The 16,983-nt window shown below is 57.1% G+C and overlaps 1 protein-coding gene across 6 annotated transcripts in view; it reads right to left on the bottom strand.

Annotated features, from left to right (window-relative positions):
* Positions 1-16,983, bottom strand: part of CELSR3 (cadherin EGF LAG seven-pass G-type receptor 3) — a 32,050-nt gene that overhangs the window by 4,143 nt on the left and 10,924 nt on the right. For 2 of the 6 annotated variants that reach the window (XM_071755936.1, XM_071755937.1), the window contains exons 3-34: positions 16,191-16,413; positions 15,676-15,791; positions 14,976-15,064; positions 14,513-14,670; positions 14,136-14,299; positions 13,550-13,675; positions 13,202-13,371; positions 12,788-12,973; positions 12,538-12,648; positions 12,125-12,293; positions 11,740-11,881; positions 11,428-11,548; positions 10,950-11,133; positions 10,759-10,860; positions 10,118-10,132; positions 8,404-8,498; positions 7,528-7,737; positions 6,888-7,071; positions 6,338-6,487; positions 5,916-6,096; positions 5,474-5,641; positions 5,011-5,137; positions 4,664-4,870; positions 4,382-4,556; positions 3,714-3,826; positions 3,324-3,403; positions 2,582-2,708; positions 1,857-1,970; positions 1,542-1,678; positions 1,357-1,463; positions 481-654; positions 139-339 (exon numbers count right to left, since the gene is read on the bottom strand). In XM_071755936.1, coding sequence (XP_071612037.1) covers positions 139-339; positions 481-654; positions 1,357-1,463; positions 1,542-1,678; positions 1,857-1,970; positions 2,582-2,708; positions 3,324-3,403; positions 3,714-3,826; positions 4,382-4,556; positions 4,664-4,870; positions 5,011-5,137; positions 5,474-5,641; positions 5,916-6,096; positions 6,338-6,487; positions 6,888-7,071; positions 7,528-7,737; positions 8,404-8,498; positions 10,118-10,132; positions 10,759-10,860; positions 10,950-11,133; positions 11,428-11,548; positions 11,740-11,881; positions 12,125-12,293; positions 12,538-12,648; positions 12,788-12,973; positions 13,202-13,371; positions 13,550-13,675; positions 14,136-14,299; positions 14,513-14,670; positions 14,976-15,064; positions 15,676-15,791; positions 16,191-16,413 — 4,626 coding nt within the window. The remainder of the gene's footprint in view (positions 1-138; positions 340-480; positions 655-1,356; positions 1,464-1,541; positions 1,679-1,856; positions 1,971-2,581; positions 2,709-3,323; positions 3,404-3,713; positions 3,827-4,381; positions 4,557-4,663; positions 4,871-5,010; positions 5,138-5,473; positions 5,642-5,915; positions 6,097-6,337; positions 6,488-6,887; positions 7,072-7,527; positions 7,738-8,403; positions 8,499-10,117; positions 10,133-10,758; positions 10,861-10,949; positions 11,134-11,427; positions 11,549-11,739; positions 11,882-12,124; positions 12,294-12,537; positions 12,649-12,787; positions 12,974-13,201; positions 13,372-13,549; positions 13,676-14,135; positions 14,300-14,512; positions 14,671-14,975; positions 15,065-15,675; positions 15,792-16,190; positions 16,414-16,983) is intronic. The other 4 variants (XM_071755938.1, XM_071755939.1, XR_011728230.1 and 1 more) reach the window with 3 other exon arrangements.

Raw genomic sequence — 16,983 nt, 5'->3', positions numbered from 1 at the left:
GAAAAGAGCATGAAAATCAGGGGAGAGAAGCCATACCTCCCCAAGGACAGGAAAAGATGGATCTGATGCTGAGCCTTCAGGGCTACATCAACCTGAGGCAGGCAAGGCCACCCTTGCCCGCTTGCTCCAGGCTGTTACCTTTTCTTTGCCGCTGAGTCTGGGTGAGGGAGTTCTCATCCCCACTGGTCAAGGCCAGGTCCGGCTGATTATTGTTGGCTGCATCCTTGTTGATGTCAAATCCCAGCTTCCGCTCAGAGCCCCACTTCTGCAGGGAGCAGGGGTGAACCTCACACTCACCCAGAGCTGGCCAATATGACATGAGGTCATTGCCATCCACATCTAGTGAAGGACACAGCAAAATCGGCCCATGGAAAAGGGAGAGAATAATTCTGTGAGGGGCAAATGAAGCCACTGCAAGGCATTTCCTGACCCCCAGTGCTCTGAGCTCACCCTCTCCCCTGCCAGAGCCCCAGGACTTGCCTTTGGGAGTGGTGTTGGTGGGGTCAGTGAGGAGGCGTTCGCTGCGTGCTGCACACTTGAACTGGCGCTGGAAGCGGCCCCGCAGGCGCACGTTCTCCTCGCTCTCTGAGGACGGGATGGAGAGGCTGCGCTCTTCGTCCAGAGACAGGTCACTGTCTGAGTCCGAGTCCTGGTCTGCAGGGACACAGTGTGTGTTGAGGAGAAATTTGGAATGAAGGTGGGAGAGGCTCTCAGTGGTAAGGCCAGCCAGGCTCTGATTGTCTCCAGGAAGGCAGAAGCAGCCTGGTGCTGGCCACTCATGAGGACAACAGCCCGCCTTACCCCTCATTGCCCTTCCTGTGCCAGCAGCCTGTGCCTTCTCCCTCTGCCCTTTCACCAGGTGCCCAAGAGGAGCCTGGCTCTGCCCTCCTTCGCTTCCCATAATGCAGTTGCAAATAGCCATAAAATCCCCTTTGCCTCCTCTTCCTCCATGTAGGGAAAGCCCACCACCCTCAGCTCCTGCTCACCTGTCCCATGCCCTAGCCCAAGGGTGGCCCCTACCAGTCTCACTCCAGTAGGTCAGAGCCTATGTACTGGGGAGCCCAGTGTCCCCAGGGACCCTGCAACAGCCTATGCCCCTGCTCTGGCCTCTTCCTTTTCTAGCTCCTTGGAGACTGGCCATGTCCTTTGCAGCAGGTCCAGGAGGAGGCTGTGCTAAGTGACACAGCTGCTGCCTCTCCCTCGTACCCACAGTGTGTTTGGGAGTCACAGCTGAACATGGAATAGAGGATCTAATGGCACAGCCAGAGCCTGCACAGGAAAGGAATTCCTTAAGCAAAGAGTTAATTCAGGATGCATGGGGTCAGCCCCAAAGCCGGACACCGGGCTGAGCCTTACCTCCCCCAGCATCACGGTGGAACATGGCCACATCGATGTCAGTGGGACCAGCGTGAGCCAGCAGGCTGTGATCTAGGGCTGAGCCCTGACGTGCTGTCACGTTGTCTCTGAAACACAGGAGACCCAAATGGTCACAGCGGCGGGAGCCCCGGCTCTGCCCCAGCACTCCCAGTGCTGCTCCCTACCTGAGGTAAGCGCGCTGGCTGGAGTGGGTGCGGGCAGAGCGCACGCTGCTCACTGAGGAGACGGTGGAGGCCCCCAGGGTGATGCGGATGAGCCCGCTCTCCTCAAACAGAGCTGTGTTGTTGTAGGCATTGGGGCCCTGGAGAGGCAGGGAGAGAGGGCGTGTGCCCTGTTAATGAGGTGCCATGACAGCCCAGGGGGTGGCTTTCCCACCATCCCACCTTCCCACCTTCCCCCTGCCATGTCCCCAGGGAAGCTGGGACTTCCCCATCAGCAGCCTGTCCCCAGATCCCTGGGTTGCTCCTGCTCTCGTTCACCTGTGTGCTCCTCACGGTTTCCTCGCTTTGCCCCTTCTTGCCAAGGCAGGCCAGCTTCCAGGCTTCCTGCACCTCCTCATTCAGCACACAGAACAGGACCAGCACAGCCAGGCCCTGCAGGGAGAGACACTGTCAGAGATGTCACACCTGCAGTGCCAGCACCAGGACAGTTCCTGGCTCCTCCAGAGCGCAGTGTGTCAGCCCTGGTGTCCACCAGGAGTGGCATGAACCAAAGAGCTCCTCAACACTGATCAGTGCTAACCCCCGTGGTGGCCATGTGTGAGGGAGGAAAGGGTAGGGTGTCATTCTGGCTGGCAGTTGCCAAGGAGGAGCTGGCAGGGTCCCCTGCGGAATACCAGCCATGGTCGTGGCAGGAGGTCTGTGAGGTGATGCTGTGGGTCATATTTGGACTGTCAGACACCTCTGTTGCAGGCTGCTCTCTTACTCTGCAATCTGAGAGCATGAAGGCCCTTTCACTCCAAAGACAGCCCTTGCTGCCCTTTAGATGTCACCACTGACCCAAGTGCTTTGCAGCCACCTCCTGTTCCACACCACAACTCACAGCAACAAGGACTGGCAGGAGTCACAGCAGAAGGAACAAGGATACCAGCAGGACACATGGGGCTCAGCACAGAGCACCCACTCTCCACAGATGGCCATGGGGACCAGAGGGATGCTCTCTTGGGCTGACCTATGCCCTCCCCTGGCAGAGGCTGGGCAGTTACCTGGAGGCTGCAGAGGACAGTGTAGAGGTAGTGGAAAGCCAGGACACTGTTGTTGACAGCCAAGAGGCCAAAGAGCCAGGTAGTGCTAATAACTAGAAGCAGAACAAAGGAGCTCCGTAACGTCATGCTGGAGAGAGAGAGACAGACAGACAGACAGGCACACAGACACCGAGAGGTTAGTGCGTATTGTTAATCTACAGCATAGCACTCACAGACAGAGATCCAGAGGGGAAAGGTTCCTCCTGCCCAGCACTGCAGGCAGATCCCTGCACAGCAGTTCAGCTCCCCCTGTCTCCCAGGCCTTCCCTTCTGGATCTCACATGGCAAACACAGAGGCCCAGAGGACACAGGTCATTTGGAGCAGAGCTGAGCCAAGCTCCAGGGCTGGCCCAAGAGGGAATGGGGAAAGGTCTCAGAAGGAGCATGTAGGAGAAGCAGCAGCAGGCACTGAGGGCAGAGCATTGAATCCAAGCAGACACGAGGGGTGGCTGTGAGGGCAGGCAGTGAAGGGGGACAGGCTAGCGGGACAGTGGGGAGATAGGGACTTAGGAACAAGAGGAAAGGACAAAGTTTAGGAAACATTAACGTGACTGGCAGGCATGGGAGAGGAGAGCAGCTGCAAGGCTGACACTGATGCACAGAGGGGCACTCTGCAATGGTGGAAGAAGAAGGATGGTCACTGAGAATGCTAAAAACCATGAGCCACAGGAGCTCTGTTGGGAGTTTGGCCACTAATACTCACAGAACCGATTTCTTCTTTGTTTCCTTTTGGCCTGGGGAACAGGACATCTTGGCTACAAGCAGGAACATGACCCCATTCATCTGAAAGCATTGGCACCAATTAGAAGTTGTGCCAAGGGCTGGCTCTGACATGACAACCCCAGTGCAGAGCATGGGCAGATTCCAGGTCTGCCAGGCCCATGCAAAGGTCCCTTCCTTTCCCCTTCACGCCCAAGCCATGGCCTCCCCCAGGTTTGGCTGGAGCGAGGAGGGACAGAGAGAGTGCCTCTAACAGAGGAAGGGGAGTACAGAGAAGGGGGCAGGCAGTGGGTAGTTGGGGAAGGGGCTGGTGCCCATGGTGCAGAGAAGGGAGGTGGGAAAGGGCTGTGGGTGAAACAGGACAGGGTTTTACCACAATGACGACAGTAATGGGGCCTGCAAAGCTCCAGACCAGCTTATCATGAATGGATATCCAGCAGAAGTCAGGGTTCCCATAGCCCTCAGGATCCAGGCCAACTGCCAGCCCTGCAGGACGAAGGGAGAGGTGAGGTCCAGACCATAGAGCCTTGAAGTTGTCCAACTCATGTTGATTCCATTCCAGCACTTAAGGCTGTGAAGAGGTTCCCTCCCTGCCCTTGCCCTGTGCACAGGCTTCCCTGCCACCAGGGAAAGAACCAGAACTGCCAAGCCCAAGCATCACAGCCTTTATTTCCTCTTCTCTAGGGTCCCAGACACAGCTCTGCGGGCATTCACTGCAGCAACAGGTTACCCAAGCATACAGGCTTAAAAAAACAGGAAACCTTAACCCTGAGGTGAGCCTGGGGACAGCAGGAGCCCCATGCCTATCAAATAAGTCAAGGGAAGATGCACTGAGAAATTACTTCTGCCCGGAAGGCAGGATGACAGCCCTTGATACATGGTCCCCAGCTGACCAGCACAGTACTGTCTGCTGCCAGCACTGCTGGCTGTGGCAAGCCCACCCTCAGCTCTCCCCACTGGGTGAGCTGGGCAACACTTGGGGCTCAGGAGGCTGCTGAGAACAGGTGCTCTTGGTGTGACTGTGGGACAAGCAGCTCTCACCAGTGATGATGGCAGGCACTCCCCAGCCAATGGCATAGTAGAAACGCATGGCCCCAAAGTTGACGTTGCGGGCTTCAGTCTGCATGCGATAGATGTGGAGGCCCTGGACAAAGAGCCAGGCGAAGGTGGAGAGGAAGAAGCAGTGGAGGAGGATGGCAATCACGGTGCAAAGAAACTGGGGAGACAAAAGCCACTCAGAGACAGTCCCACTGTGCCAATGCTAACTGCATCATCCATGACTTGCCCCCATCCCCACAGATGTGCTCGTTCAAGCCCACAGACCTGGTTCTCAGTGCGATTGATGCCCAAGAGAAAGAGCAGCTCAGAGAAGAAGAGGGTGACTGATATGTTGGAGTGGATGCCACGTGTGTTGGACTTGAGGCCTTTGAGGCAGGTCAGGAAGGAGAAGGTGAGCAGCAGAGCCACCAAGGAGAGAGACACCAAGGAATAGGTGACAATTGCCAAGGTCTCCAGGTCACCTTCCAGTTGCTGCAGCAGCAGAGAACCAAAGGCAAATGGCGATATTACGGGGAGATACAGGAAGCCTGCTGACCTCTCAAACTCTACTTGTGCCCCACAAGGCTAACCACTCCCACCACACAACCCACAGCCCAGCAGACTGATGTTACCTCTCGGTGTGAACTGTCCATCAGAACCCCAAAAGTGCCAAACTGGGAGCACTGGCAGTGGACGTGTGTGGTGTTTCGGTACACAAGCTCACAGTCCCTGGCTGTCCAGAAGCCGGAGGGGTTGGTCCTGCAGCCACCAAAAAGCAGAACACACTTAAGAGAGGAGATGGGAGATGAATGCGTGGTGTGTGGGGAAGGAACTGTAAAGAAGAGGGGTGAGAGGCAAAGCTTTTCTACCAGCAAAAACAACTACACTGCTACAGCTTAAGTACTGAAGCCAGAGCCTGCTGTGGACCCTCCTGTGCCCTCCCAGCAGAAATTAACCCCTTTGGGACAGGGTGGAAATCCTGACAGCCCAGTGCTGCCCAAGGCAAGCAGCCTGTCACAGCCAGAGAGACTGGAGGACAAGGAGGTGCCTGAGGAAAGCAGCTCAAAGACAGTGGCCCATCTGTGCTCAACTCACGGGGTGGAGTGGTTCCACTGAACACAGAGAGGCTTGCTCCTGTTGGCAGTCTCCAGCAGGTGAAATTCCAGTATGAGAGGGGTGTCCAGGGGTCCCCGCAGGAAGGTGTGATTGCTGAACACAGACACGCTCACGATGGGGGAGTTCATCACAGGATTCTTGGGGAGCCTGCAAGGAGCAATAGAGCACTGCCATCACCATGCCTGGCAGCTGCAGCCTCCCAGGGACTTCCCAGATGCCCTGTGCTGACGTCTCGGAAAGAACAGCTCTGCCCAACCCACACCAAGGCATCAGGAAATACGGGGCAGAGCACTCCAGGACCATCTGGGTGAGAACCAAACCCAAGTTCCTGTAGACAGGCTCAGCAGCTGCCAGAGAGAGCAGAGTCCAGCCAGACTCTCTGCATTAGTGCTTGTGGAGGGCAAAGGGGAGGAGGACCTACCTGACACTGCGGCGATCCACCTGGTAGCGTGCAGGCAGCAGCCCCCCCAGGGTGCGGTACATGATGAGAATGATCACAGTGAGAGTGGGCTCGGGCTCTGGCAGCGCCTGCCTCGGGGAGGAGTTCTCCATGGTGTAGTTCCCTTCACCTCCAGCCAGTGTGGGCACTGCTGTGGGGGCAGCTGAAGCATACAAGGAGTGGTGAGAATACACACACACACACACACATACACACACACACACACACACTGCTCTGAAGGCAACTCATGAGGCCACCTGGAACCTCTGGGATGTGGTGAAGTCAGAAGCTCTGAGCTCTCAGGGGTAACTTGTGGACCTCTGACAGAATTAGGTCTCAGCAGGAGCACATCTTGCCTTCCATACACTCCCATGGGGTTCACCAAGTGATGCTCATGTGCTCACCTTCAGCTTTCGGGGGGCTCAGCACCGACAGTGGCAGTACAACGTGGGTGTGGGGGTCCCAAGCAGGCTGGCCCCGGAAAAGGCTGCTGTGGTAGCGGGGGTAGCGTCGGCGGATATGGGAGTGGTTCTCCATGCGATCGATGCTCAGCACTGCAGAGGAGGAAGGGAGTGAAAGACAGCTCTAGGATGGCCACCTGGAGAGTTGTAAATATATCCCACAGCTGGGCATGATGCGAGATCCCAGCATCTACAGTACTAATTCCCAGACCAGAGCCTTGCTCTGCTGCAGTGCAGGACACTTCTGCCACTTTGACAAGTGGCTTTTTCACTAGAGACTCAGGTTGGACTGGGGGTAACTGGGAGAGGGCAGCAGTCTGCTGCTGCAGGCAGGGATGGGGCAAGGTTGTCTCTTGAGGGTCAGCAGGGAGGTGAAGAGCTTGTTCAGCTCCCTTGGCTGAGGTGCAGTGAAAGGAGGACAAGGGGACAAGGTCTGCCAGAGGAGTGGCTCTGCACTCCCCCACCCAGCTCACCAGCCAACACCACCACTCACTGATGTTGGGGGTGACGACGCCAACAGGATTGAGGTAGGTGAGTTTCATGTTGCTGGCCAGCGTGCCCGAGTAGTCCCGCAGCTGCTCCATGAGGCTGGCGCTGCCGTGCTCGCTGTGTGGCAGCATGGCCCAGTGCTCCCGGTTCTCAGGCGCCAGCACAGAGCTGCCTGCACGCAGCAGGTTCTGCACGGGAGAGACATGAGGGCAGACAAAGAAGCAAGCGCTGCCTTTGGGCATCAAACTGATCACCCCCCAGGCTGCAGCACTGTGATGTCTGCCCAGCATGTGGCACAAGGGCCCAGGGAAAAAGGTACTTTCTTTTACAATGGTCCCCTACCCTCAATGCTCAACAACCAGACATCTCTGCATGCCTGCCATCAGAAACTTGCAGGCAGCAATAAGAGCTCCTTTTGCTTTTCCCCGCTGAGCAAACCCAGCTCTTTGCCTCTACTCATCTACCATGTGCTCCAGACCCAATGACTCAGGTGACCTCTGTGAGTTTCGTTCTGTGGGCTGATGTCTGTTTGGCACTGGGGAGCCCAGTGCTCCTGATGTGGTCTCACAACATCCTTGATCTCAAAGACCCAGGTTCAGGGTAGCTGATAAGGAGAACCACCCTGATCTGGGAGGAGGACTCACCTCATTGAAGTGGGCATCCTGTGTGGCTGTCAGGCCAAAGCCACGCTGACGGCTCTCAAAGGCCATGAGGCGGGACAGCAGGCGGAAAGTGATGTGTACATCATTGCCAAAGTAGTGGTCCATATGGTCTGTCACGGCCCGGAGCCGGTGGGCCAGCTTCTTGGCTTCAATGGTGTTGAGCTCAGTTTCATTCCTCTCCAAGCCCTCCAGCTGCCAGCAGGAAGAAAGGAAGGGATCAAACAATTAAACAGGATCCTCAGTGGGAAACTGGGATGCTGCAGGCCCTGTTAGACACAGAGATGATTTTTGAAACCAGGGCACAAGCCATGGACGCTCCCAGTAGTGTCACTAGAACAGAAAGCGTCTCTGGCATGCAACCAGCCTCCAGCAACACACCAGAGGTTTCTCTGGCCCAGCTAACCCAGTGCCATACATGATAGAGATGAGAGAGCAGGGCAAGCATCTAGCAGTACTTCTCTGGAAACTCTCCTGGCTTCAGCTACAGTTCAGCCTTGGTGGGATGCAAGAGTTTAATAAACTTGCCTGGATACTTCAAGGGGAGTTGCTACTGAAGCAACTGAGGGCTATAGATATCCCACTGAGCAGATGTCCTGCCAGCTTCAAACAATTCAGCCCTGCCTAGGTTATTTGCTCTCCTCTTAAATAGCGGGGCAAGACTTACGTTCTATCTGATGGGGACACTCAAAAGATTAGACTAAACCAAAGTGAACTTCAGCTCAGATCACTGCTGCCACAGGATGGGTTTGGGGGCAGGAGATGAGAAGAAAAAGGTGCTGAGCGCTGGGGCAAGGGCCTCCCCTACTTTAGGTGCCTGGCTCCTGCTCTATCAGGGCTCCAGAGCTGAGAGGGAATTACCAGCATGGAGAGCTCCTTGAAGGCAGGTGAAGTGCAGTTGAAGAGATCTGGCTCCAGCCAGCCCTTCTCCTCATCACAGTGTCTGACAGCTGCACCTAAAACCAGGAAGAAGGGCATGTCTGTAATTCAGCAATAGATACCTGGCTCCCCTGCTGCATCCCCAGGGACCACAGCAGGGACCCCCTGACCCAGCTAATCCAGAAGAGCAGCACTTGCAAGTGGTGAGGAGGAACTGTAACACCCCAGGGCTATTCTGCTTTGCACCAGCGCAACCCATTCCACTCCTGGTCTGCATCACCTCAGCAAGCTGCTGCTGTCCCCTCCCCTCCAGAAGTTGGGTTTCTTTGTGTGTGTTTCTAAGCTGCATCAAACCAGGTGCCCTCACACAGAATTGCAAAGAGGAATAAATGATTTGACAGGGCTCTGGCTAGTGGAGCTCTTGGTTCTTGGTGGAGGCATTTCTGTGTCCTGAGGGCACATCTGAACCCAAACATTCCTGAAGCCCATGCAGCTCTAGGCATTCCCTAGCTGACAGACTGCAATGCCTGCTGAGGTTCTGCCTCTCTCTACAGGGCAATGTCACTCCAGGAGGACAGCAACCCTGCTGTGAGGCTGACAAACCTGCCCCAGAGATAAGACCCTGCAGTGGAGTGGGATGAAGGAGTGGAATAGAGAAACCCTCCCCCCAGCAGCATGGTTCAGCACCCAGGATGGAAATAACAGAATGAATAGGATCAGGTGTTAACCACCACTAAAAGTGCTGCTAAAGCTGACACAGAGAGCAGTGTCCTGGTTCAGGAGTGTCATCACACACACTTTGAACAAGACGAAGCTGGGTAATTCCAGGGTACCTATCAGAACTGTGGACCAGGCTCTCCTGTCTCCTGGGACAGCACCAGGGCACAGAAGACCACTCTTGCTTAGGCTGGGAAAGTGTAGCAGCATGGCCAGGGCAGGGAAAGTGAGACTGGAGCAGACTCCAGTTGCTGCTCAGAAAAGCCCCAGTAATGAGTGTGCCCCCTCCCACCATCTCCAGCCCCCAGCTGTCCTCAGCCACCTTTCCCCCAGCTGCACAAGCACGGGGACCAGTGCCATTGCAGTTGGGAGCAGGGAGAACAAAGAAACCTCTACACTGCTGGCCTTCCCCCAGAAGAGAACAGATTGGCTCAGCTGCAGATGTGGGCAGGATCCAGCCTCCAGGTTCCTCTGCCTCCCCCTGCCAACTCGGCAGAGGGAACAGATCGTGTGCATGCTCATCAGTTCCTGCCCTTTTTCTACTACCCACTGCTCAAGCAGCCCTCCCCTTCCTCCACCCCACAGCCATTCCCCCGTGGCCTTCTCGGCCTCACTACCCATTGCTCATAACCAGCTCCTGCCTCTCCCAGCCTAAACAAGCAGGTGCCAGTGCAGCAGAGCCAGCAACCATCCCAGTGGGAAGCAGAGCATGGACCTGCCCAGAGCCAACACTGCAGGCTCAGGGCAGCATGTAGCAGGGGCTGCATGCAGCTGCAGCCAGGTTTGTGCTGGTTAGTGTGCTGGGAGCAGGGAAGAGTGTGAAGGAGTAGTGAGGCCAGGCAAAGCGTTGGGAAGACACTCGGCAGCTCCAGAAGCGGCAGGGAAAGCGCAGGGGTGTGCAAGGTGCCAGGCAGGGAGCAAGGAGGGAAAGCCACGTGGCCCTTACAGCATAGGAGGAAGGAGATGGGAACAACCTTACCTGCACCCCTCAAGCCTGAGCACGGAGGGCGAGAGAATCAGGGAGAGAAGCGACAACAGTTAGGAGCTGAATCTGCCTCCTCCTGGGGCAAACGGCTGGAGAAGGACAGGGTTTGTATTGTCCCATAGGGAATGTGGTATTCCTGCAGTCCCAGACACCCTGCTCATGCTTTTGCCATCATGAAGGATGCCCTCTTCCAGCTCAGAATGTTGACCCCTAACCAAGACACTCACCTAATGACATGCTGTGCCCTGCTCCCTTCACAGTGCACACCAAGGACAGCAGAGCCACACCAAGGCACTGTGGGCACGAGGCTTCTGTACTAAGCCTGACCCTGGCCTCAAGCTCACTGACACCAAAAAACAGCAGGGAGAGCAGGGACCAAGGTCAGGAGAACAGCACAGCCCCAGCACTGGGTGATGGCCCTAGACTTGGAGCCTGTTCCTAGACGCATGCCCATGGCCAGCCCCCTCTGCTCTGCCTCAGCCTATGGCATTTTCTCCTCCAACTTCCTTCTCCCAGCCCTCAAGCCCAGCTAAAAAGGGACTGGGACAGCATGCTTACAGGAGATATTGCTGGAGCTGCTACAGCCTCCAGCAGAACAGTGAGGCTGTCCCCTCCCCATCACATCCACCACTCACCCAAGGATCCTCTGGGACACAGCACTGCAGCTGAGAGGCCAAACTTGGTCTGGGGCCACCATACGCCTGCCTTCAGGCTTTTGGGACAGCCATCATAGAGCACTGTGGAGAGAAGACATGCACCAGAGGGGTTGGTCACAGAGGGGATGACATGCCCCACGACCCCAGCTCAGTGCTGTGCCCACACTCACCCTCGCAGCCACTGGGTGTCACCTCTGCAAAAGGGCTGTCACAGCTATTGCACTGGCGCCCGATGACCCCGGGCCGGCAGTGGCACCGGCCCGACTCCCTGTCACAGGAGCGTGAGGTGGAGCCCACGGGGTAGCAGTCACAAGGCAGGCAGGTGTCACTGCCTTTGGGGTGGTAGTGGAAGTCCTGAGGAGAGATGAGGACAGCCATCAGATAGCCCATCAGGACAGCAGCCGAGGCCAGCAGAGAAGGTCCAGGCCCTCCCAATCTGCAAGCAACCCTGCTGCCTCCATCGTCACCATGCTGGGGCAATGAGGGCAGCACAGAGGAGATAAGCAGGGATACCGCCCTGAAGTGGGCACACAAAACAGGGCCTGGGCATCTGCCAGGCCTTTGGAGGGGACAAGAAAAAGCACTGAGGACAAGCAAGAGTCCAGGCAAGCCGTGGGCCATGTCCCCATGGTCACAGCCATCCCTCACCTTGCAGTGGCACTGCCCGTTGGTTTTATCGCAGTCGGGGTCAAAGCCCTTGTTCACATCGCAGTTACAGGGCCCGCAGGTGGGGTTCCCCCACCAGCCCTTTGGACACTGCTGGTCCATCCTAGGGAGAAAAATACCTGTGTTGTCACAACCACCACATTCCCTGGGCCTTCTCTTCCCACCAGCCCGGCTGATCAGCAGCTCCAAGGAGTGAGGTGGCATTGAGAGGTCCCTGGTCACATAGCCAGGATCCGAGGGCATCACAGAATGAGGCACAGAGACCATGGCACTTCCTGGTGCCCCACATCTCACCTGTGCTCGCAGTACTGCCCAAAAAAGTTCCCTGCACACTCGCACACGTAGCCCAGGGGCGAGCCCGGCTTGCGGCGACACACAGACTTGTTCTTGCAGGGGTTGAGGTGACACACATCCACGCAGTCGCCTCCATAGTACCCTGAGGTTTGGACAGAGAGCACGGTGTAAAGCGAGCACCTTCCCCTTGAGAGGGGCCAGAGCACCAAGGGGCTTCAGGAGGGATTCTGACCTCCAGAAAAATGACTAAGTCTCTGACAAGGATGTGACTTGTTTCATGGATAGACAGGAGAGCAGTCACAGCCCAGGAGGGAGCCACAGGGGGAGAGGAGAAGACAGACAGATATGGAGAGCAAAGGGGGGGGCAGGACGCTGCAGGCCCTACCTGGCTGGCAGATGCAGGAGTAGCTCTGCCACTCATCCTTGCAGACACTGTTGGCTGGGCAGGGGCTGGAGTCACAGGGGCTCGGCACGCTGCAGCCAGCCTCCACCCGCAGGGCATGGCTGGGCTTGGGCAGCACGGTCCCGGTGATGCTGTCACCCAACCGCACACCCTACAATGCAGGTGACAAATTCACAGTGAAGCCAGGACAGACAGGCAAGGCTCCGATCCTCCTACCTTCCACAACTCCCCAGGGGCAGCCACCCTCCATCACCACCAGTTTACAGCTGCCTCACAGCACCCTCAGAGCCTTGAATTCTCAGAAGTGTCGGCTGCAGGGAGGATGATGGCAGCAGCTGCCAGACCCTCCATGTAACAGACCTACTGTAAAGGAAGGCTCAGAGCAATGGACTCACCTGTATGCAGCCTCTCAGCCCATTCTGCACTTCGCCAGAGCCCAGGACTCCCCCCACATGCAGGTGTTTCACCTTCAGGCCATGCAGTTCATTTCCAACAACCACCGTGTCCTGTAGGAGGAAAAGGAGTAACGTGGGGCAACTGGCATCAGCCCTGCTCCAGTCCTCTCCAAGGGTGCAGCCTGGCCCGTGTACGCCAAGCATCCCCCACAGCTCCTGTTTTGGTGCTGGGGTCTCATGCAGCACCTACCTGGTAGAGCCCAAAGTCCAGGGTGAGGGTGATAACATGTCGTGAGTCTCGCCCGCTGCGGACATCCCGCAGCTCCAGCTGGAGATCATGCCATCTCCCATCACTGAGCTGCAGCTGGTCCAGGAGGAGGCTGGTGCTGCGGCCTGAGCCCCTGCTCACCATGAAGGAGAGCAGGCCCCCAGCCAGCTGCAGAGAGGGAACCAGCAACAAGCAGCAGTGAGCACCAACTCCAGCTGCCTCCAGCCTACCCTCCCTCTGGGCATGGGAAGGGAAACCCAGCCCTGCTAAACCTCTGCCCTCAACCACCCCCTGCTCAGGCTGGAGTCAACATGGACAGCAGAGTCCTCCTGCTCTCCTGAGCTGGACAGCAGCAGAAGTTGTGGCACAGTGCTGCAGTTGAGGCCATGGCCCTACCTGGCAGAGCAGCGTGGTGTACTGTCCAGCATGGGCCTGCAGAAGCACCCCGTCTGGCTGGCGTGTCCGGAATGCCAGCCCCAGGTACCATGGCACTGAGATCTTCACATCTGTCTTGAAGTCCCAGGTCAGGACACTGTTGCCCTGGAAATAGTGGGCATGGTGCATGGCTGGAAAGGAAAGTGGAGGTGAGGAGAAGGGATGGGCACCATGCAGGGAGCACTAGATGCTGGGGCAACAGTGCTAGCTCACCTAACACAGCCCCCCCTAACCTTGCTTCCACAGCAACCCCAACACAGCCTTGCCCACATCCACCCTGCCCACACCCAGCAGCACCCGCTCACTCACTGTGTCGGCAGTCTTTGCCCCCGAAGCCAACAGGACAGAGGCAGGAGTAGGTTCCCCAGCTGACAGAGCAGGTGCCGCCGTTCTTGCAGGGGCTGGAGTCACAGAACGTGTGCTTGGCATGGCAGCCTAGAGGTACCAAAGTCACCCACATCAGCCTTGACCTGCTTGACACCTCCCTCCAGCCCATATGGAGAGGCACCACTTCCCACCAGCCCTGTCCTTGGCTGCCAGAGTGGCAACCTCAGTATTCAGCCTCTCTGCAAGGGCTCTGCTTGCTCTGGGATGAGGATCAAAGCTGTTGCTGCTCCTTACACCAGAAGAAAGATACTGCAGAGCTGGACTGACTCCCTATAGCACCTCCCAGACAGACCAGCTCTGCAGGCTCTGCACTTGGCATCACAGTCCCAGATCATCAGCTGGGATGGGGATTGGCTTATGAGTGGGATCTGGAGGCCCTCTTTCCCAACAGGAAGCTGCTAAGCTCCAGCTGTGCTGCAATGATGCTGTTACAGCCCAGCAGTGCTGTTGTGTGAGCAGGAAGGGAAATTCCCAGGGCAGGGGATGGCAGAAGCAGAGGTACCAGTACCTGCAGTGGTTCCATTGTTGGCGATGTAGGAGGCCAGGTCGATGCGTTTGCTGTCAATGTACAGATCTCTCATGCATCCCACAAAGTCCCGGTGAGTGACAGGGAAGTTTTCTGGCAGGTTGGGGACTCCTCCAAGGAGTAAGGGGCCTGTGAGGTCCAGAGACCTGCAAGTATAGAAACCTGGGGCTTTAGGAGCCAGTTGGCTCCTCAATGCAAGGGGCCGGGAAGCAGAAATACTTGGGGACAGGTATGCACAGCCAAGGTCCCAGATGGAAAGGGCTGAGGTCCCAGACAGAAAGGGCTGACTCCATAGGAGACCCCAGTGCTCTGCTCCTCTCCCCACCACAGCAGTGTTCAACCATCCCTGAGGAACTCACTTTTTTGAGCTGGTCTGCACACCCTCTGCAGCACAAGAGTAGTTTCCAATCTCACTGCCGAACTGCAGGGCCACTGAAGCATCACATTCATCCACTGTCAAGATGGCCACCTTGTCCTTGGAGGGGCCCTGCACCACCCCCAGGGCACTGACCTTGGGCTGGAACCAAAGGCAAAGCATTAGCAGCACCCATGTCCCCAGACCCAGGCACCCAAGGGCTCAAGGATGGGCATGGGCTGTGGTGAAGAGTACTCCTACAGCCTCTCAGTGTGGTCCTGAGGGTCAGTCTCCCACTTGGCCCAGCTGTCCACTGCACCCATCCCCAGCAGCTGAAAACCACTTCTACCTTCTCTCCACAGCCTCCCCTGTGGGGCTGAGCCAGAGAACAAGAGAGCCAGAGCTGTTCACTCACACCTCATGGGGGGAGATACCCACATGCAGGAGGACAGCTGGGTCACACCTACCTTGTTGTAGTAGCGGAGCTGCAGCGTGTGCCACTGCCCATCACTCACACCCCCCGGCACGTAGGGGCTCACCACCGTGCTGGACTCTCCTGTGGGGAAAGGGATGATGGCACGCTGAGGGACAACCCTCAGACATGCCTGCCTCTCCTAGATGCTAGGGCATTGTGTGCCCAGCCCCCCCACCACTGGGCCTTGACTGAGGAGACCAGTGGAGCCAGAGCAATGGTAGGTTGCTTTGTGCAAGAGAGTGGGGAGGAGTGCTGGACCCAGGATGGGAGGGAAGCCCCAGTTGTTAACTTCTGGCAGCTGACCCTGGCACACCTCAGGAACAGCAGGATGGGCTCAGCAAGGCCACAAATCAGCATTGATGGGTAGAGAACACCCTCCCAAGTGGGTTCTCTTCTCCAGACCGACTCACAGCAAGGCAAGAGTTGAAGCAGTGAAATAACAGGGCAGAATGACAGCAGAGACTCCAAAAAGGTTTGTCCTTATTTTTGCTCACAACCCCCCTACTGCACTTGTACTCCTAAGCCTAGGGAGTGTCCTGAGACACACCAAGCCCCTCTGCCATCCACTGCCCCTCAACCCTGTCTCCGTTAGCATGGGTTCCATGCAGGGCAGCACCCTGCTCTGCTTGCTCAGCACAAGCCTTCTTGCAGCTCCCATGGCATAGTCCCACAACAGGAAGGGTCAAGCCTACCTGTGGAGTATTTCAGCTGGACCTGCCCCTGGATGATTTCCACTGCCAAGAAGTCATGCCTCTCGTTCAAGCGTCCATTGTAGAGCAGGAGACCGCTGGGCTCCATGGTGCTGAACCTGGGGAAAGGGAAGGAGCAGGAGGGCAGGGTGTGCACAAGAAGCACACCCAGATCCCTGCTCTCCTGTGGTACACACGCCAGCGTCCCAGCACTGGGACACACTGAGAATAGGCTGGGGGCTTGATCCAGCAGGTGCTTTGGAATAGTGGGGGACTGGCATGGAGGCATAGAGCTGGCAGCAGGGAAGGGCAGAGGTACTGAATGAAGGGGTGAGCTGATGCCAGGGGAGAGGTGCTCGTGCAGATTCAGAGCCCTTTGGTCAGAGGCACCAGAGTGGCCCAACGGTGAAGCAAAGCCGGTGAAACAGGGGCCTGGGTCGAGGTGCACAAGAGCCACCAGAGCAGCGCCAGATGAACAGGTGGGTGCTGGTGTCCCACAGAGGAAGGAAAAGACTCACGAGAGTGCAAGGGTGAGGTGGAAACGCTGGCGCAGGCCCCGGAACATGACGAAGGATCGTGGTGGGAAGGAGCGCGTGGACACCTCGCAGAAGGGCATCTCAAAGCCACCCGCTGGGCACTGGCAGCGGAAGCCCCCGTCAGCACTGTTGGTGCAGGTGCCACCATTGCGGCACACGCCGGGCACACAGCGTCCTGAGCGGCTGTCCACCTCACAGTTCTCACCTGGTAGAAACAAGATGAGAAGCTTGGGACATGTCCCAGCTGGAGAGCATGCACACAGCCACACAGCCACTCCCTGACCCAGGAGTGCAGACCTCAGCCCAGATTTGCAGCAGGGCAGCCAAGGGGCAGGAGTCTGTGAGGCAGCTGCAGGCAGGCAAAGCATGTGACAACCCAGTTGTCATCCAGATGCTCCCCACAGCAGCCAGCAAGCTGGCTACCACCACCAGCCCTGCAGCCTCAGCCCCAGCTCCACTTAAGGATGAAGCTGAAGCTCATCTGAAGGATGGCATGGGAATGGGACAGAAGGGGACTGGCCACAGACGGGCTACACAGTATGAAGGATGGAGAGGTAACGACATGCCAGGGAAGTCCTGACAATGCTGAGAGTGCCCCCTTGGGCACTGCCACTGCATAGGCCTGGGATAAACATTACAGTCCTGGTTTCATGGTGTGGGTACAGCCCAGCACCCCTGAGTTTCCATGCCAATAGCTATGAAAGCCTCTTACAGGATCAGGAGCTTCCTCACCCTGTGTGCAGGCTCTGACACAGGAGCAAAAGCCAAATGCAAA

The sequence above is a fragment of the Heliangelus exortis genome, chromosome 12, assembly GCF_036169615.1.
Source record: "Heliangelus exortis chromosome 12, bHelExo1.hap1, whole genome shotgun sequence".
In the NCBI taxonomy this organism is placed as follows: Eukaryota; Metazoa; Chordata; class Aves; order Apodiformes; family Trochilidae; genus Heliangelus; species Heliangelus exortis.
The sequence above is the reverse complement of the archived record's forward strand: the minus strand, read 5'-3'. Positions and strand labels throughout refer to the sequence as shown.